This window comes from Spea bombifrons, chromosome 8, assembly GCF_027358695.1.
Source record: "Spea bombifrons isolate aSpeBom1 chromosome 8, aSpeBom1.2.pri, whole genome shotgun sequence".
NCBI lineage: Eukaryota > Metazoa > Chordata > Amphibia > Anura > Pelobatidae > Spea > Spea bombifrons.
This window is the reverse complement of record NC_071094.1, coordinates 26,442,457-26,464,556: the sequence shown is the minus strand read 5'-3', so window position 1 is coordinate 26,464,556 and position 22,100 is coordinate 26,442,457. Positions and strand designations below refer to the sequence as shown.

Here is a 22,100-nt window from a genome sequence, read left to right as displayed (position 1 = left end):
ATAATTTATTGGAGGTGATATGGAGAACAGTAAACCTACTGCAAGTCATACCCTAACGTCTTCTAGAGGTTTTTACATTAGGGGAACATGTGGTATTTCTCTGAATTTAAAGCCCATAACCATGAGTGTCAATGGGGGGGGGCACTTAAACCCCCACCAGAAAAAACATCTAACTTAAATTTTATCCATCGATCTAATCAAAGGACAGGGGCATTTTGAATACCGTATTTCACCATGTATAAAAAAAATCTGGGTTCTAAAAACTGGCTGCGTTTTGTAAAATGGTGGTAGATTTTTTTTACGGGAAATAATCATCTGCAGGGGACCTGCTGCTTACGTCTGTGTTGCTCAGCAGCGTCTCTTGGTCCGTCGCGGCGACACAGGAAGCCAGTGGAGTCACGTGAATGTCACGTGAAGTCACTCCGCTCTGTTCCTGTGTGTGTGTGATAGCATGGATCTGTGTGTAGGGGGCACAGGGAGGCTGAAAGTGATGTGCATGTACTGGCTGCCTAAGCATGATAGGACTGTGATTGCTAACAATTGCTAGCAGCTAACATCAATCACACTCATATAATGCCCAGGCAGCCAGTACAATAACTTTATGTAATATATATTTTTTCAAATTTCGGGCCCCAAAATTAAGGTAAGTCTTATACATGGGAGCATCTTATACATGGGGAAATTTGGTAATTCAGCTATAAGTCTAAATATCCCCAGGAATGCAATATATAAAAAAATACATTAAGCAACAGGCAAGCTTATATCTTCTATAATGACATCACATTTATCCCATTTGATTTGTTACCTCTGGATCATCGATCAATAAGTACATTACTAAAGACTCACACATAGATAAGATTGTTGTTAACTAACTTACCCATTACTCTTGCTAGAGAGCAACCTATACTGTCCTCCTTGGCCTATCCTAATCCTACAGGTCCACTTTTCACTGATGCATTTTATCACATCCATAAAAGTTTAAAACAACTAGATGCATTTGGATTCTTGCAAACTAAAGAGGAGAGTGCCCAATGAAACAAACGAAAACAAATGACAAAACATTGGAAATGTTGTTAAGATTCATGTACATCTATAGACAACCAACTGTCATGTTATAATTTAGGGCAGCTTCTATTGCAGGCACTCTGTACACTACACAAGCACCACCCCGCTCTCCCCTGTGTCTTCTCTGCAGCTGTATACTCTCTCACACGCTGACCTGCTCCCCCTCACTTGTCTTACCTCCCATCTCTCCTGTCAGTATCTTCTCTGCAGCTGCTAAGAGGGATCAGAGGAGACCAGACAGCGACTGAAGAAAGTGAGTGAGCAGGTGTGGGGTAGATACAAAGTAAAGGGAGAGGGCAAGGGCACACACAGGGCAACGAGGGCAAAAAAGGATGTGGAGAATAAGTAGAGAGAGGACTAGAGGGAAAAGGGCAGGGGACAGAAATACCTAGGGGGGAGTACAGGGGGTAACAAATTTTGTTTCCGAATAAAAAAAAGCCCTCCGATTTTTTCCGAACCAAAAGGGCAGGGAAATAAATTTGCTCTCCGAAAACTAATAAACCTAACATGAATTGAAATGATTTTGGGCCTCGCACACAAGTCTATCAAACACAAGCATTTCAAATTACATCCTCTATTTAAGAAATAATAGACTATAAATTTTAGATACCTCTATAGCTGTATAGAGAAAATATCAATTTCCACTTGTAGGTCATTGTAGATTTGTATTAATTATTTGTGTTTATGACATTTCTTCTAATACCTTAGATTAACAACTCATGTATACAGTAGATTTCAATCCAGACTAAGATTAAAATGCTTTATGTTGGAATAAACATCTTTTTTTCTCAAACATAATGAGTTACCCACTTTCTTTAAAGCTATTCTGTAAAGAGAAAATGTTCAAATAACAAATAGTATTTTTAGCTGTTATCCTGATTATGAAAAAAGTAATGAGCATGGGCAATGTGCCACTAGGAATATGGCCATATGCTAAAATAGATGGCAATTGAAGAATAGAAAAAAGGTATCATTTAACTATTCAAGCAAACGAGGTCGCATGATTAAAGTCATCCATGTGAAAATATAGATTTGTTTAATGCTGTGTGCATACAAAGGCTCAACTGTCATCTAATGCTATGGTACATATCCTAAAAAATATTACATTGTACAATCATTACCCTTCATTGCCATTTCATGTGAAATGTCAATGCTAAGATGTTTGTTAAAACTCTTTGTTTTCCATTCTGAGGGCAGATAATGATTGTCTAGGAAACAAGATACCTACTAATTTATGAGAACCTGTTAATATTACTTATTTTAATCTGAAAAGGGGATTTTTAGTACATTTAAAACAAGAAAAGTGTAGGCATTGTATGAGAGAATCTAGTTTAACATTTGACCTCTCATTGGAAGACTATCCACAAGGGCAACTGTCAGGAAAGAACAAAGGTATCAGCCATACTTGGTTAAAGAGAGGAGTCCTAAGCACAGTAACATAGGTCATGTATTTACATGACCTAGAAAGTCATAAATAGGCACCTTTTAGCCAGACCATCCCTGATATCTGTTTATGATTGAGGCTCTGTTGTCTACCACAATCAAAAGGGAATAAAGCACATGACTAGAAGAAGGACCACCAGAGATGTTATTCACTTAGAGGTGTATGCAGGTAATAATTTAAATATTCAAACTTAATTCACTACCCAGCCCTGTCCAGTATGATGAGTTAAAATGCTAAGGTTTCTTTATTGCACTGTGACAAATTACAGAGATGGTGGTTTTCCATGGAGGATTCATGAGGTGCTCACTGTAAAAGCCCAAATGTTGACTCTAGAACTCGTCGTAAGTAGAATTTTATTATTATTATTCTTATTAGAAAATGTCAACTCCTGGAAGATACAAATGGAGATAGGAATAAACCCATTAAGTATTAATGCCCTGGGCACTCTGCGATCATTGATAGAACCCCATGAAGGTACAGTTAATGTTAAACACCACATTTATGTGTCTATTCTAGTAAAATAAAAATCATTAAGCAGCATTTTAAAAATTCACAGTGGACTCTTTCACATGATGTATATTGTTTAGAACTAATTTTAATTTAATGCTGAATATAGTTTCTGTACCAATAAATGATCAATACCTAATACACAAAGGACAAGACTTTGTGTTAAATATGCTGTATTGTACAGGATACACTAATGTATTATTGAAAGAGATACATTAACTAGTTGTCACATGTCTCATGATTTATATTATCATTTCTTCCAACTGAGTACTCTAGTCATATAAGACAAACAGGTTTGGATATTTTTAAAAATCAAAGATAACATGTCCCTAAGATGTAGTCTTCTACACTACAGTAAAGTTTCTGGGATTACCTTATTTGTAGCATAACAAGCTCTGTGTACAGCTTGTTGATACTTGTTGGATATAAAGGTTCCAATAGTCTCATACACATAGTATAGATAGGTTACAGTTGACTGCTACATGCATAATAAAAATGTTTCCAGTTCCATTACATAGAATAAATAATATTTTTCAGCCTACATATAAAATAAGAAGGTCCTGGTACTCTTCTAAAAAAATATTTTGTTACGGTCCAGAATTGTTCTGCTATTCTTACATAATCAGGATAATCTGGTATTCTCTAACAGTAAGAAGAAAAAATATTCAAGTGCTCTCCCACACTAAAAATACTATGGTCACAGGATAAAAATGATCATGTACTTCTCTAAAAAAAAAAAACTAAACAAAAGTTCTGGTATTAAATGGTTCTAGAACTTTCCTAAACAAAGATCTAAAATGTATCTATAATTTTATGAGGAGTTCACTACTTACAAAGGAAGCGTGAGATTTTCTTCAAAAGGGCGAAACAACAGAAAATATCAACATGGAGGAGAAAAGAAAAATAAAGTGTGTAACATTACTTACCGCAATGAGCTGGTAGGAGTTGTTCATCATGGCTATAAGCATGTTGAGTAACACAACCAAGGAGATGACGTTGTATGTTCCAAACATTGTGGCTCCGACAAACTCTGTAAATTCATGGCGTGCTTTTACATTAGTAACATACAAGTTGAGAAGACCAAACACCGACCAGAACAAGGACTGGAGTGTCTCAAAAAGGCTGAAAAAAAAAAGTATAGTAATTTGATCTTTAGACAGAATACATTGAAAATTACTAGGAACATTTAAACACCACTATGCTCCTGAGTGTTATATCGAATAAACGGACGTAACAATCACTTCAATAAAATAAACATTCTACTTAAGATACTGTTCCCTGCGGCTTCAGATACTTTCTAGGGACTAGCCACTAAAGCTTTGTTTGCAAGTGAATAGATGAGTTGTTTGCATACAACTGCAGTTGAGTCTGGTCAATCAAGTTAAGTTTCACCTCAAGTTATGATTTCACTTCTTAGTGAACTGACCCAATTCTGATAAAAACCTTTCCAACTTTCACTCTCAAATCCAGATTTTCAAAAATCTCACATTTCTTTGCTCCATTTAGTTGCGATGGTAAATGGATAATTAATTAATAACGGCATAATTGAATACAAATAATCATAGAAACACTGAACGATAGCGCAAATCAACCAGAATACTGCACAGAAAACACTATTATAAACACTGTCTAGAAAAGATTTACTGCTGAGTCTTGGGAAACTTAGTGAAACAGTGAACTCAGCATCTCTGCACTTGTCACGGCTGAATAGGCTGCCATCTTTCTTTAAACTTCTTAGCAGAGCCACTGCTAGAGGGTTATATTTTTGTGGTACGTCTGCTTGCTTTGCAGCAAAGTGTTTGTGATGGTGCAGGTTTGGAAACAGAGTTCACTTGGCAAAACAGACGTCTTCTCCTTGGGAACTGCAAGCTGAAGTGACAACGTTCTGTGGATACATCCTGCATCATGTATTTCAGAGCCATTAAAAGGAGAGAACATCGTTTGGCAGGAATTAACCAGCGTCTAGACAAGCTGTATAATCAATGCTTTAACTGCTCTCCTACTGGAAAAAGAGGGCCTGTTGGCACGGGAAATTGTTTGTTAAGTAAATAGATGGGCAGACGAGTGTCAGATGAAGCATTTCCCAAACGGAGCACATGAAGAATTATTGTAGAATTTATCTAGTAACATGACATTCGGAAATTTGATTTACACGCCGCTGTAAAATGAGTGGGGTTAATCCCTGGCCCTTTGTTTGTGACAGCTGGAAAGCTGATAATTATCACTTAGGCTACTCACCTAAATGAATTTAATCGCCAATTCCCTGAACATGACATTTAAGCCTAGCAATGTCCCTATTGTGAGAAGGGCAGCAGCTATCATCTTTTTTTTGTTTTGTTTGTTCCGAGCAGAATTCAGCTAAAATCAGTGTTAGCCCTGTGCAAACAAAGCTGGCAGAGTCTTTAATCAGTGTGAGATAGAAGATACTTAGGCTTTTGGTGGGGGTGGATTTCTGTTTCATGTTTGTGATGTTAGTAGGTACCTCCGTGCTACAGCTGGTGGAAAGGGCACAACGAGCCATAATAATCGTAGAGGTGGATGATGCCATATTCATAGTTGATAAAATAAGCACTGCTTTCATATAAACAAGATTTAGGGTGTCTAACCTATGCACTGTATTTGAGACAAATGTTTACTTGGTGTTTGTAAAAACAAACAAAACTGAGTTGCCATTAAAAAGGGTACACAGTCATCTGAATATGAGTCTCGACATTTTTTTCTTAGATCCTGATGTCCCTTAGGTCTGATATATGCCGAGAAGCACATGTAAATCTCTAGCTGTTTCCAGGGACATATACTAATGTCTTTGAAGGAGGGGTATATTAGCAGCGCTCCCTGCTGCCAAGGGGCCCCCATTAGCTGTATATTTGCTGCTGTGTTATGTATTTCATGTAGGTGCCTGCTCTAGACAACACTAACACAGTTCTTGTGCTAGGTGATGTAGGGGTAAAGATAAAGGCCACTTGGTGCATGGGGGAACACTTCTGCAGCAGAGGTGTTTGCAGCGATAGATATCATTTCTTGAGCATGATGAGCAATGGGAGAAGTAACAGGACCAACCAGTAGAAGCTCATTTTGTAGTCACATGTTACATTTGGTAAAATAGGAAGCTCTATGCCTCTGCTTATGAAAAGATAAAGAGCTACTGTGCCAGATCCTGGCACAGTAGCTCTGAATCTTTTCTTTTCACAAGCAGAGCTCGCAATCACATTAGCAGTGATACTCTGTGCTGGTAGGAGTTTGGATCGTGTGTATGTATTTATATGGCAATGTCTTTATATGAATGGTCATAGCTGTTCTTCTTTGTAACAACAGGACATCTCTTTGTAACCATAGGACATACTACTATCGCCTATAAACCATGGTCTAGATGACCAAGAACATAATAGTACGTCCTATGGTTTATGCTCTAATGGGGATGTTCAAGTCTTGAAGTTTGCTTGCAGGTAGTTTGGGTACGAAAATCAATGCAATCCTCATATGTAGTGCAGACCACAGAAACATTCATTTAATCCATAAAAAGGACGAAAATTGGCCTCTGCCTCCCCTAATTTCTCTTCTGTTTAAGGATTAACCCCTTAAGGACCACGCTGTTTTTTTCCTTTTTGTACCCTTTGCGACTGAGGCTTTTGCGGTGCTCGTGTTGAACTGTAATTTTCTTCTCTTTCATTTAGTGTACCCAAGGAGCTAGTACTCTTTCCAATCTTTGATCCTGGACAATTCAATTTACCCCATCAAACCCCATGACTATTTCACTTGCTAGTATTTTAACTCTTCCCATACCAGAATTTTTGGCAAAATACAGTGCTAAAAATGCTAAACTTTTTATATTTTTTTATATTTTTTGAACTGAATGGTTTCCCTGATGGTGACATCACTGGAGAAATATTTTTACATGTTACAACATCTCTATTTTTTTAACATATATATTAGTAAAATCATATTGTAAAAGCTGGTAAACTGGGCTCCATTGACTTGCATGATTCATTGCACGTCCTGTAGAGTTTGCAGGACTGGTCTGGAGAGACCCTTTTGGGAACTTGTAAATTTTTAGTGGGCGCCACCATCTTGTGAGATGCAACTTCTCTTGCTCATTAAATGCCATGACGTGCCACATTGTTAACTGCTCAGTTATTCTGTGGTCTTTATGTCATGTGAGAATTGGCTTGATTTTCTTACCCGGACTACCTGCAAGCAGCCAAACAACCAACTTGAAAAAGCTATTTGCGTGGACGAGACAATTTTCATCTTAGTGATTAAACTATGCATCTGCAATGATTTTGACTGTTCAACCTCTTGGAAACCACCTGGAAAAGTTAATAAAAATCCTTTGCATTTGCAAGGGAGACAACATGAAAATTTAAACTAAGGTGCATGAAGTGTACCTTTAACTAACTTTAAAAAATGAATGTGTCATCCAAGGTATACATTTCATAGTGCTTTTTTATTAAATATTTATATACTGCTAATTCAGATCTGAAGGTATCTCCACCAATGAGGAACCAAAATGTATCATGAGTCACACCTGAATGCCACAAGCCTTCATATTAAAGCTGACTGCAATGTTAACAGAAATTACATGATAAACAGAATTCAGGTTACAGAAACATGTTAGTAATCGTATCTCCGAGAAACAACTCATAATGTTGAGGGAAAATGTGGCATTTTTCCAAAAATGGTTATGATGCAGAATCATGAATGTTTGCATACATGCTCAGACTTAATAAGCCTCTTCTAGATATTGTCCTAGGATAAACATTCTGGGGCACTCCAGCTGTTATGGACAACAATTTCCGTTGTATGCAGGTAGTAAAAATACATATGGAGTGAAAAAAGGCTGGCTGAACATCCCTGATTTGATTTTGATTGGTCTGAGTTTTTACTATAATTATTCAGTATTTCTTCCTTTTCAGGCAATGCAACTAATTTAACCTGCTGCAAACGAATTCTAACTAAACTCACAAATGCAACCCAACCAAACCAAAGATTCGCAAGTCAAATACAGTACACTGGGTCAGCAACATTGTTATACAGCAAACAAGTGCCAAATATAGTGTTAATCCTACAGACGGCAGGTTCAAGCAGCTAGTTAGGCTGGTATACAAGGCACCCCATTTGGCTAAAGATTTGCACTTAGATGTTTATTCTAAAACTGTTACTCACAGGTTTTTTAATTGTGGACTTGGCTGTTAAACTAGATTCTCACGTCGATGTGGTCTGAATTTGGCTCTTAGTATATCTGATGAGCAGTGACAAAATGCAACCCATAGAACTCATCACTCTGTCAAATTGCTGTCAAATCTGTTGCCAAATTCAAGATAATTTGAATTATTTCTGACAGTAGTTCCAGGGTGTAATTATTTGTTTAGGGCCTCATGTTCTTAGTCTTTTGATACTATCCCCTGATGGTTATGTGTCCCCATCCATTCACAGGTGGGGTGAGTCTAGAAGAAAGAGTAAAAAGTATGAGATGCAGAGCATCTTACACTCCTGAATATCAGGTTCTTTTGACAGGATCTATTCACTAAGCAAATAGTTGTAGGTAGGTTACAACATTTCTCTTACCACATTAATTGTGTATTACAAAAGGCCAACTCTGACATTGTTTTCCTGGAAGGAACACAATGGACCTTCGTAACGCATAGTTAAATCACTAAGAGTCACTTCACCAAACTACCAGTAAAATGTGCAAGCTGCAGTCTTCTGGTGAATATAAACATGTGAAGAACTTTTATAAAGCAATTACTTACGTGGAAAAGGCATTGTTCTGTTTCTCACATCTGATTCCTTTGCAGTTTTTGGGTTCCTCGGAGGCACTAGTCTCATAATAAAAGTAAAGTTGGTTTAGTCCATTGGCAAAGGCCAAAAGCACCAGGCAGTAAATGAAGAGGAATTTGAGAATGTCCAGCAGCATCCTTCCCAGTGAAATTTGGAGAGGGCCAAGGTGGGAATTTGCAGTGAACAAGGAGATGAGGCGCAGGGAACTAAGAATATTGGATATTGCAAAGAGGGCTTCAGCAATAAGTGTGGGGTGCCACATATCCCATTCTTCTCTTGGCCGTGAGCCATTGTACTAAGGGAGTAAACAGAGAAACATGATAAATTATCTATGATGAATCACACATACACACACAAAACTGTCCTAGGGCTGGTGCCAAATAGTGAATTTAATCAATGGAAGCATTGCCTGTCTGCCTTGGGAAATGTCATCATTTTCTTGTAATGAAGAACTAGAGTCTGACTTATTTCAGCAGGCCTATTGTACAAGGTCAAAACAACAAGTAGATTAAGGTTTCAACCCAGTTTCAAAACAGATATTGGATTTTTAGTGGACAGAAAAAGTACTCAGACAGGTAACAGCTTGTCCAGTAGCTGTAAGTCTGTGTTTTATACCTGCAAATCAGCCTGACATTGTTCAGTATGTCTTACTAGCCATGACGTATGCCCTTCAACTGAAAGTCTCTTAAATGAGACCTGGTATAGTAAAACTGAAAATATGCTTACTAACGTAACATGAAATATATTTGAAGAATTCACTAAAGTAGAGACACCCTTTCATAAAATGACACTATTGTCAGTGCTTAAAAGCATTAGAGTGTTTTTCCATTTATCTGGGTATGGCATGGTAAGAGGTTGGTCTATCACTTAGTCCTACTTTCTTGGCGACATAGCAGAACCTCAGAAGCACATTCCTGACCAAGATACAGTGTAATTTGAGGTCCATCCTGATTATCATACTGTAACAAAGTTAGTTTATTGTGTCTTATTGTGTATGGTTTGGTTTATCAGTTGTCATCAGGCAAACGTATTCACTAACTATGTGATCTAGGTGCTGAGTTATTTAGTGAGAAGCTGCAGTTTTATTTCCTTGACCAACTAGATAATTGCCTGTACATTTCAGATGCATCATGTAAGGCAACTGAGTAGGACTAAATACTAGTCTCGCCATGGCCAGCTTTAAGGATGCATTGTGCTTTTTATATGATGTGCTCCTGCTCCTTTTGTGCCACATCTACAATGTTTTGTTTTCATTTTAATTATTTTAATATTTAGTTATTGGTGTGGTAAGGGCCTGTAGTGTCTCAGCACCAGAGAATGTACTCTCTACCTAGCAGTTCTGATTTTATTAAATGCAACAGAGTCTAAGATTCCTGGAATCTTTAAAGCTTAGGTTTTGGCCTATGATATGTTGGCCCCACATATTAGTCTAATTACCGAACTAAACATTTGCATTTTCCTCATCATCTACTTTATACAAAGTATGGCTACATTTTACCACTTAAGTGAACTTTCCCTTTAATTTAATTAATAGATTTTTAGAATCTATAATTCATGTTTTTAACATTGGAAAACGTATACAACCCACTCACCTAACAATTGTAGACGAACCTTCTGGCTTTGCTGGTGCCAAGAACATTATGGAGTTTTTCTTATGGGAAAACACTACCCTAGTACTGTATGCTTTGAACTTTATAATGCATTGATCCTTAGTATGACTTCATTTATTACACACCAGTAAACAAAGAAGTAACTGAGAAATGTAACTAATATATCATGGAATTATTATTGATATTTATAGTGTATTAATTTCACACCAGCCGTATAGAGTGATTAATAACCCTTCCAGCAGTGTAGCCTGTAAGAGGTCAGTTCTGCAGAAAACCAATATCAAAACAGAATTAAAGCAGCGGGTACAGACAACGAGGATATAACACCTCCTTGTAACACAGGCAATAAGCAGTGTTCTTTTACCACCCTCTTTTGCAACATCTATTTAAGACTGTAATCTTGAATTTATTGTAATTTTTCCTAAGTTATCCGAATTGTTTGCTTTGGCCAAAACACTGCTTTTGAAAAAAAAAACCCTGTTTTTACAAGCAGTCATCTAATGAAGGATAAGGCTTTCATGCAGATGACAAAAGTACACAATTTCCACTCCAACGGCTACCTATTTATATTATGACTGCATGGCTCAGCATACTACCAATACTATGATCAGCAATGCAGTCATAATATAAGTAGAACTTTTTAGTCAATATTTCAACACAATTTATAATATAAAAGTTTATTCTGCCTTAATAATTGCAAACATTTAGAACATTTTTGTATTTTGTTTCTCGATTTGCCTTGTACAGTTGGGAATGTTAGCCCTGTGGCTAATATACAAATTATTCTTAGCACGTTACACAATATACTGTACAAATAGTGTAGTATAGGAACAGCATGCGTTAAATTATTGTTAAACACTATAGGCAAGGACACATTTCTTACCTTAACATATGCTACAATTTTGAGGGAGATGGTTGCAAGGTAGAGGGAATTCATAGCAAAATCCATGAGGTTCCACCAATCATGTACATATTCAGTAAAGCCTCCATCCCACATCTCTTTTATTTCACCCCATATGAAACCTGTTGAGAAACAAAAACAAATAATAATGTTTTCCAACCTAAGCTTCCTACGGAATGCATAGTCCCTACTGTAAAGTTTGGTGGAGCCCGGATAAAGAGTTTTAATTCCAGTTCTATGCTTCTAACTTTGTGGCACCGGTTCAGGGAAGATCCGTTTCTGTTCAACCATGAGTGTGCCCTGTGCGCAAAACAAGGTCAATAGAGACATGCTTTGCAGAGTTTGGTGTGGAAGAACATGACTGGCCCGCACAGTCCTGACCTCAACCCCACTGAAAATGTTTTGGGATGAATTAAAATATTTATTAGGAGCCCAGTGAGTTTAATTTGGGTACAATAATCGTTTTAGTAAATACTAAAATTGTGCATTCGTATTCGGGCGAACATGAAAAAGAACACAAAGGAGTGCATTTTCGTTGTTCAGGCCAAGTACCGAAAAAAATGAACATGGCGGCGGTTTGACCTTTAACTCCTGACGGCGAAACTCGGCCTGGTTTCAGACCTTTACCCCAGGCCGAGTTTCTCCGTCAGGCGTTAAAGGTCTGTACGAGCAACTCTATTGGTCGCCAGCAGGGGGCTTGTCTGACATGAACCAATCAAGAGCAGCTGTACTTCAATGGAGTTGCTCGTACGGACCTTTAAAATCCTAGCGCCAAACGAACACGAAAAATGTACACAAATATTCGCCCAAACCGAACACAGGAACGGGGAAATATTCATGGAATAAGAAGATTTTTTCCCCCACGAAGACGAACATGAAGAGTTTACAAGTCTAGTAAATACCCAATTTTAAACAGAAATTGTATAATAAAATGGTTGTCTATGTGTTTTTCTACATTTTTTTGTAGAAGAATAGTTCAGAAAGATGAAGAAATACTTTCATTTTTATAATTTTATAAAGACAAGTATTACAAATACATATAAAAAATTACCAGTTTTGTACAGACACTATAGCTATATGACGCTATTGCTTCATATAAATGTCCAGGACAGAAGTACAGATTTGTATCTCTATAATGCTACAAAGAGTGTGATAGAAGTGACATTTCACCCTTTTTAATGTAATTCTTTTTTTAACTACATTACAAGATAAAAGCACAGACTTCACAAAATGACAGTGTTACAGCTGCATATTGGTATTCTGAACTCTGGTAGATAGATCAAAATAATCCTTCCAAATGTGTTTCAGGATTGCAATTTGCAAGTTGAACTTGCTAGCCCGGAGTTGCAAGGTTACATGGAAATGAAAAAGTGAATGATAGCAACGAAATAATATAACAGCATGAAATAAAAATGTGGTTGACAGTTATGCGTTAAAATTAAATTTATGAATTTAAATTACAGCAAAGTGCGAAGTCCACCATCTCTTACCTACTCTCCATTCACTCCCCTTTAGACTAGTCGGGCTTGCCTTGCCCATTTATTACAGACACACACACCCTGAGAAGGGACAGCTTTGCGCAACCAACACTGGGAAGTTCTCATGTATGGCTGCTCTTATGCTCTAAATACATGGTTAGAAGATGACAACTAGACTAGATGTTTATGCTGTAAAACAGCATAAACAGGTGAGCTTAAGTGGAAGTGCATGGGAGAAAACTTGCACAAATTGGACTAAGTGGGAGAATGGGGTAATAGGGGTACAGCTGGGGAAGACAAACCCAGCTTTTAATGTATTACTCCTGCCTTCTGTTTCCTTTTTTTCATTATTTTTTTCAAAACTTTTTTAAACATATGTATATTGCGAGGAGTGGGGCTTGTGTTAAATTTTTGCAAGTTGCTGGTGAGGACATGCAAATTTTTAATTCATTGAATTATGCTAAGAGTATCAAAATTATGCATCACCCTTTTCACTTTTGTTCTGTACTAGGAGAATCAAGGTTAACATTAAAATACATTTAAATATGTTTTATCTATATGTGAGTGTATAAAGTGCATATGAGTGTATAAATAACTTGCATAAACTAAAATGAGTAAAATCTTTTGAAACACACCCAGATGCCTTTGTGTCACCAGAATTTGGTGTTGGCAATGATAATGAGTTATAAGGTGAGGGATGTCACTTTCTATTGACTGTCAAAAAGACAGCAGAATAAACCACACAAATACTCAATTGTCCCTAGTCATCTTCGGGACCAAAATCCCTCTGTCTCCCACGCCTTTGTACCACTTTTCCACAAAACTGGCATACTTTGTGGTACTGGTCCGCTAAGCAATACATGGCCTTATAGTGTAATAGAATCCCCAATATTTATACCTGAGATGGGGGCTTTTATGTAGTTTTTACTTGGTGTTCACTGATTTCTTGCTGATTCTTGCTGTGCCTCAAACCACACCCTTAAACAAGCCTTAAACCAACAGTGTCCCTCACTGGCAATTTTAAATATTGGAACGTGTATAACATGTATCTCCATAAATGCATACACTCATATATTGACTTAAGAAGTGTATGTCACTGTTTTTTATTTGGTACAATTAAACCAAACCTGGCTACTTATTTATATATTATTATATAAAGATGGCACAAATTCTAGTTATGTTATACAGGAGTCTACAATGTAAACCAATGCGAGATGGTCCAGTATTGCATAACTTTACCAGAGACACATTTTAACAAGCGTGTCTATCTGGCACAGAAAGGGTAAAAGCACATTATGGAATAATTAAAGAAAATTAGGTCAGTATAATGTGAACGGAGCAGCCGATGCCATGTTTGCCCTGGCAAATATACTCACATTAATATGTATGTTTGACATTGGAAAGCAAATAAACAAACACAAATGTTAGCTTGGAGGAGCCTGCAAGAAGACGAGCAAAAAACATACGCTGATCAATCAAAGAAAGACAAATGCACAGAGACATAAAAACAGCCCTGCAGTGGGAAGATACGGATGGATTTCTATTCCTGGCTGGCAGCTAAGGTATGGACAGGAGTAAAGCACACGAACCCTTCAAGATGAGAGCATGGCTCACCCTACAGCGACAAAGGGCTTAAGAGCTTCATAAAATATGAATTATAATTATTCTTACAGTGGATTATCTCCTGAGCAAGGCAAGATTAGCAGGCTGGGTACAAATGCATTAACCACTTTGTGGCTGTGAGGAAGAGCTGCGGCAAAGAGTAATTGTATTTCAGTGAAAGCTCATTCCTTGCTGTCATCTGCAGACCTAGAGTGTTCTAGTGGTCATGACATGTTAAATGTGCTACAACAGCCTAAATGATGTTCTCAAACTCTGAAACCTGTAAAGGTCACCTGAAATCTGTGGAGGAGTTTGATATCTCCTGGCTGTTACATTTTTTGTTTGAGATCACATTCAAATTTATATTTTAAAACTTTTACTGTAAATAATTTGACCGACAGACCATAAAATTCACTATTGTACTTTTGGCAGTCAGTATAAATAATGGCCTTTTCTTAATTTTGGAGCAGGTAGCATACTTGATCACAAAAAAGTTCTAAACAATAAAAATGTTTAATAACAATGCCTATGAAGAAGATTAAATAAAATCTGTCTATTATGTCCCAGTATCTGTACTGATTATGAAGACTACCTCTGACCTGGACTTGTAGCTGGAAATATGGCAATATGGCCTTGGATGGCAAGAGATAAGCCATATCAGTAGCCGATGTGGTACAGATCTCATAGTTCTCAACTTTTAGGATAATCATGGATATTGATATAAACTTTCTCCCTCTGTTGCTATAATAACTTCCACTCGTCGGGGATAGGCTTTTCACAAGTTTTGGAGTGTTTTTGTGGGAATTTGTGCCATTCAACCAAAAGAGTATTTGTGAGGTCATGCAGTGATGTTGGACGAGAAGGCCTGGCTTGCAACTGGAGTTCCAATTCACCCCAAAGGTGTTCAATGGGGTTATGGCCAGGGCTCTGAGTGGGCCAGTCAGGTTCTTCCACACCAAACTCGCCAAACCATTTCTTTATGGACTATGCTTTTTGAACAGGGCCATAGTCATGCTGGAACAGGACAGGACCTTCCACAAACTGGTGCCACAAATCTAGAAGCATACAATTGTCTAAAATGTCTTTGTACTCTGAAGCAAAAGGTGGCATCCCATGACAGTGACATGTTTAAAGTCACTGAGCTGTTCAGTACGATCCATTCTATCAACGTTTGTCTATGGAGATGGCTGCCTATGTGCTTGATTGTGTACACTTGTTAACAATGGCTGTGGCTGAAACATCTAAACTCAATAATTAGGGGGATGTCCACACGTCAATTTAGGATTGAATCCTGCTGACTCCGATAAAACATTATTTTGCAATGAAAGCTACGGGACGGAAAGCATCAGGCATAGGCACACATTCAGCAGGAAATGGGAAGTTCATGTCTCCTATTATATTTCTACTTAAAAATGTCAATACTGTGCCTTTAATATGTTAAATGTGTAGGAATTGTGACTAGGAATGTGCAGCTTCCCTTTGAAATACAAATTAAATTATGATTAACTATACGCATTCAACATGTCATGGGATTTATTGTAAAACTTACCCAGGACCCAGGGTAATATCATCCACTCTACCACTGTTGGTGGTGGGCCCTGCATGTTCAGGTCAGTCCTCACTATGTGCTGGGAGGCCAAAAGGAGAAGGAAAAGGAAGGTGAGATATGAGGCTGTGTGGCAGATAAACTTGATGAATGGCTTTTTAATGAACAGTCCCAGCCTGCTCTTGGGTGCAATTAGATATGCCATTGATAGCACTGGAAACAGCAGTCCGATTATGATGCAGGTCAACAGCTTTACTGCCCAGTGCTTCCTTCGCCATCCTGGGAATCCGTCGTACCACAGTGTAGCCAGTAACTGCTGGCAGTTGGGCTGGGCCACAAACTATAACAAAAATAAGAAAAAATAAATGTATTAGCACATACATTGCACTATGAAACCCACATATACGCATTTTTAAAACACTTACCATTTTTTCCTTCACAGTGGTTTTAATACAATGTAAATTCAATACACGCTCCTCTGATTTTTTGGGCCTAAATCAATAGTTATATATTTAATAAATAAATATATATATTGTGCAAGTAAACAATCAAGGACTTTATGTTTTTGGTTACTTTTGTTTCTTATATGTAGTGAAGCGCCCATGCATTTCTTAAAGCACTGACATACAGAAATGGGCACAGGCAGTGGGTGAAGCAATGTATGTAACGCTGACATAGAGAACTTTTTACAAAACTAAAATGCCTACTAATAAACTTTTCTTATATGTTTATATATAAGCCCAAAGATGGAGGAGCTCTTACATTTTCTGGTTAATAGTCCATCTAATAGTATATATATATATATATATATATATATATATATATATATATATATATATATATATATATATATATATATATATATATATATAAAATCAGAATTTACATATATACATAATTGGCAAAAAAAACTAAGAGCTTAGTCAAAGAGGGTATATATTATATATAAATAGTTAAAGAGAGGTTGTTTATATAGACATCAGTAAAGCTTGAGTTTTATCCGCCAAATAGACCTTTATGTCATATTCTTCTTCAGGGCTGATTTAACACATTCTCTAAAATCTCATAGCTTGAGAAATCATTCCCACAAATCCCTACAAACGCCAATGCTTTTGAGGTAATATGTTATGTATTAAATGGAAAACCTCTGGCTTAATACCTCAAATCTACAAGCAATAGAATTTCTGCTCCTGGAGAATATCCTGAATTACGAAAATTAATTTACAAAACACTAGGACACATATAAAAGTATAATTCCAAAATAATATGGGGGCAGCTATATCCAGTTTGGGCAAAACGCCTTTTAGGTTAATCTTAATGTATTCATAATATTAATAAAAATGTTGTGGTGTTCAGTGTTTCCCTACGGCAATAGGCCCCACTCCATCAAGAGTCCAAGAGATCGGCATAAGTGAGTTTGCATGTAGGTGCTATTAACGGCAAAAAACGATTTCTATCTGTGTCAAAGCTGTCAGCACGCCAGCGCCTCTCAATAACATAATCTTACAGAGCTCCAACGTCCACGCAAATTCCATTGAAGGCTGGTGAATATTTGTCTCATACTAAGGTAAATACTTAAAACGTTGAATCATGTCTGTACTGTTCAGGCTCCACAGTGTTATAACAAATTTAAAAGATTGTAGTGATGTCATCACTCACTGTGCTCTCAGATAAATGCTATCTTAGACTAGCTGCATTAAATATTCTCTGTAAACATAAAAACTTGAATAAGCCCTACATGGAGTACATTGGAATATATAAAAATGAACAAAAATCCCACAAGAAATATTCAAATTCTCTAGGAGAAAAAAGCCTTATTAAACAATAATAATAAAATAGATCACATCCAAAATGTACATGCCTGTCTGTGTATATACAATATATATATATATATATATATATATATATGTATATAAAAGCCAAGGTACAGACTATGTAGAGATGCCTCAAATATAACTCAACACATCGTGGCGGCGTGTAAGATGCTTGCAGGTACAGCGTACACTGAACGGCACAACCAAGTAGCTGGCATTGTGTTCAGGAACATCTGTACACTGTATGAGCTAAACCCTTCCAAGTCCGAATGGGAGATTCCACAGAAGGTTGTGGGGAATAACATGGCTAAAATCCTGAAGGACTTCCAGACAGACAAGCAGGCAGTTGTCAATCAACCTAACATTGTGGCGGTAGACAAGGACCAGAAGACAGCAGTGGTGATAGATGTAACGGTGCCAAATGACAGCAACATTAGGAAGAAGGAGTATGAGAAGCTGTACATATAGTGGTATCTTATGTACTAGACTAGACTAACTGCATTAATTCTTCTCTGTAAACATAAAAACTTGAATAAGCCCAACACGGAGCACATTGGAATATATAAAAATGAACAAAAATCCCACAAGAAATATTCAAATTCTCTAGAAGAAAAAAGCCTTATTAAATAATAATAATAATAAAATAGATCACCCATTCCATAGGACCCAGACCTGTCCCTTATTGGGATGCCCATGAGACATCCATGTTCACTGAACTCTGCTGAACAGTCAGTCTGCTCAGTTTGGCTTTAATCACAATAGCAAGAACAAAATGATCTTCATTACAGATTCCTGGATTCTGATTCTTTGATTCAAACCATCAAAATTGGTCAGGTGGAAATCCTACATCTGTTTTTCATCATTATCCTATACCATATACCGTTATGGACTGTACTACTAAGCACTGATCAAAATATAGCACATCTCCCAACATTCCAAAAGCTACAAAGAGGGATACTTTTACTTTATGGGTGAATTTGTGGCTAGGTAGAAGGGCATTTAAGTGACTGAAAGCTATGGTACCTATGTAAAAAAGCTATTTGAGTAAGGCAAGAAGAAGATGTATTATTTACACGATTTAATGTATTAGGTCATCTCTTGCTGTTCATATTGTTATTATTATTATTTTAGAAAACTACAGTACATTCATATCCAGCAAACATTGTGAGCTCCTAGAAAATAGGGACATCAATCAAGAGGGATTTGGGGCTGACCCTCCTAAATAAGGGACGCATGACGGGTATGAGATCGCATTGAGAAGGGCTGAATTAGTAAACCCTATACTCAATTATGATAGATAATTTATGAATATTTGTTTTTAGCCACAAGTCAGTCAATAACAATGAACAAGTCTTTATAAAACAGATGTTTGCAATTGCAGCCAAATCCCAGACCGTTCTAGTTAGTAATTGTAATTGCGTTTGCATTTATAACATAAACAATTGAACTTTATATGTAAGTAGCTTTTCAAATGAATAGATCACTTAATAAACGTATAGTATGGTGTAGGATCTGTTTTAAAGGTCAAATAAAAAGCAGTTTGTACAAGAAAAAAGGTGTCTTGGTATGGCTGGCACCTTAGAATAAATGTGACTTAATAATAAAACTGAGAAGCATTCAGAAATCACACATTAGGCAGGAGCTGTTCACAAGAGCTGCTCATTTCTCTCTTCTGTTTAGTTAGAGCTTTTCACACCCAGCGCAGACGCAGGAGTTTTTACTCTGGAGTAAATAAATTGCTAATAGAGTCAAGGGTGTAGATGAAAAGCATTAACCTCTTTGTTGCTAATAATAGCACTGTTTTACCAAAGTGCATAATACTCATGACAAATTGTGTTACAGGCACCATTCTTTTTTTAATAAAAAAAGAAAATATTATATGTTTTTTTCTGGTTTAAGTAAGCACCAAATATATCCTAACTTGATGTGACGTTTTAAGATTGTCCTTCACTGACTTGTGTGTCCAGCGGAGCTTCAAAAAGCTGATCTCCTCTTCCGCCTTGAATTGAACTGCAGTGGTCAGCAGTTCTAGACACACTCCCTATATTCTCCAATCCACTTTATATGCAGTGCCTGCATTTCTGCTTGGACCTTGAGATAAATATTTTAAAATCAGCAGTGAGGCGAAAATGCAAAGTGACATGAATTTTATTAATGGATTTCGTTATTGTTATTCAATATGCATTACTTTAAAACTGTATTGCTATCAGTTTCGAGATGCTGCATCACCAGTTTGAAGCTGAAGCTCTGCCAAGAATAACGAGAGGCACAGTAAGATTGTTTTCTAATAATAATAATAATATAATTCTACACAGGAGTTTTGAAACAAAACATACATCATTTTAACTGTGCTTCTTTGGACTTATACATTTGTTAATATAATTCTCAAGAAGTGTAATAGCAACTCATTGTGACATTTTAGCACTGGAATAAAATCGCGCTCTGGGTGTACGTGTGAAAAGGTTGTTGTCCTAGTGTATACCCTTACAGTTTCCATTTACCATAAATGCTTACCGCTGCACTATTTTGTGTTGGTCATGCATCCTACCTAAAATATCATATGAATATGTAGAGCAAAAGTTACACAACCTTTTGTACAATTCTTAACTATAACTGGGCCAGCTCATGAGGTCTTGGAACAGATTGCAAGATTTTCGGAAGAGATTCCAGAATCAGTAGCATATTGTTCTGTTCTAGTCCTCCATATTTTTGTGAAATCAATGATCTTTTTATAATACTCTGTCTATGACAGCCAATCAGTGAGCATAAATCAGTCCCTATACACATGAATCAAGTGACTCTACCACATCCTTAGTAGAGTACCTGGAAGTTTTCATTTTCCTGAATCATTCTCCAGTGAGTATCCTGGCATAAAAAAAAGCAGTTATGTTGTATGTGCAGTGACCCCCACCAGGCCCCTCGCAGTTCACCGAGCCTCGTGGGCATAGGGTGACAACATTTTATTTCTGCCATTGAGGGACACACTTGAAACACATGAGATTACACACACAGGTATATATATATATATATATATATATATACATATATATACACATACACACACATTTTTTACTACATAATATGTACTTATCTCTTTGAAGTAAAGACGTGATTGAAATAACAGCTGAACTGGCAGTTAGTTTTCATTCTCTAATATTATCCCCTGCTGCCAATATATATAAATATTAGACCCTGCTGACAATATACATAAATATTAGACCCTGCTTCCAACACATTTTATATTAAAAAAACTGTGAGAGTAAGTGCATTCTTCCCTCCTTCTGACCCTACCGTGACATTGAGAGGTCCTCTCCCCGTAATCATCCCAGTGTCCCTTCATTCACTAAGCCATACCTCTCTTTTACTTACTCCCTGTAGTTCAGGTGCAGATCAAATAAACACATGAAACAGCACTTGCATGTATAGATCAACTGAATAAGACATACAAACCATGTATTTGTAGGTAAACATAAATAATGTATGAAAACATAGTATATCAGGTATAGATCAACACATTAACACACAAACCCAGGTTTGCATGTATAGATCAATTGAAATGCACATGTGAACTCAGCACTGAAGGTATAGCTGAAATAAACAGAATCAGACATACAAATCCTGTATTTGCAGGTATACAATAATAATGTATGGAAACATAGCATTGCAGGCACGGGCGTAGGAACCGGGGGGGACGGGGGGGACGGATCCCCCCCAGGAAATCCAGGAAATCATGCGGGGGGGACCGATAATATAGAAATCCCCCCCAGGGTGAGCGCACTCGGGTGCTCACAGCTGCCCGATCGGCAGCTGCAGCCTGCAGGACTGGTTAGGGAAATCCGTGATCTCCCCAACCAGTCCTGCAGCTGCATTAAGGTCACACTCACCAGCTGTCTGTAACTGAGCGCCGGGGCGACGGGATATGACGTTTATATCCAGCCCCGGCGCTCAGCAGAAACAGCTGTGCGCAGCCGCACTGCACAGACTGCGAGCGGCAAACAGAAGGAAAGTTAGAACAGAAATCAGAAAGGAGGAAACAGAAAGCAGGAAGCAGGAAGGAGGAAGAAGGAAGAGAAAGCAGAAAGGAAGAAGAAGGAAGAAAAGGTAAGATTTGTGGAGAACCAAGGTGGGTGGATGGATGGTTGATTATTGGGGGGTCTGATGTGGAGAACAAAGGTTGTGGGGGGGTCTGATGTAGAAAACGAAGGTTGTGGGGGGGTCTGATGTAGAAAACGAAGGTTGTGGGGGGGTCTGATGTAGAAAACGAAGGTTGTGGGGGGGTCTGATGTGGAAAACAAAGGTGGGTTAGGGGGGGTCTGATGTGGAGAATGAAGGTGGGTGGGAGGGGGTCTGATGTG

At 37.5% G+C, this 22,100-nt stretch overlaps 1 protein-coding gene across 1 annotated transcript in view; it reads right to left on the bottom strand.

The window, feature by feature from the left end:
- Positions 1 to 22,100, bottom strand: part of TRPC5 (transient receptor potential cation channel subfamily C member 5) — a 95,787-nt gene that overhangs the window by 12,542 nt on the left and 61,145 nt on the right. The window contains exons 5-8 of the mRNA XM_053472779.1: positions 15,935 to 16,271; positions 11,288 to 11,427; positions 8,767 to 9,089; positions 3,943 to 4,138 (exon numbers count right to left, since the gene is read on the bottom strand). Coding sequence (XP_053328754.1) covers positions 3,943 to 4,138; positions 8,767 to 9,089; positions 11,288 to 11,427; positions 15,935 to 16,271 — 996 coding nt within the window. The remainder of the gene's footprint in view (positions 1 to 3,942; positions 4,139 to 8,766; positions 9,090 to 11,287; positions 11,428 to 15,934; positions 16,272 to 22,100) is intronic.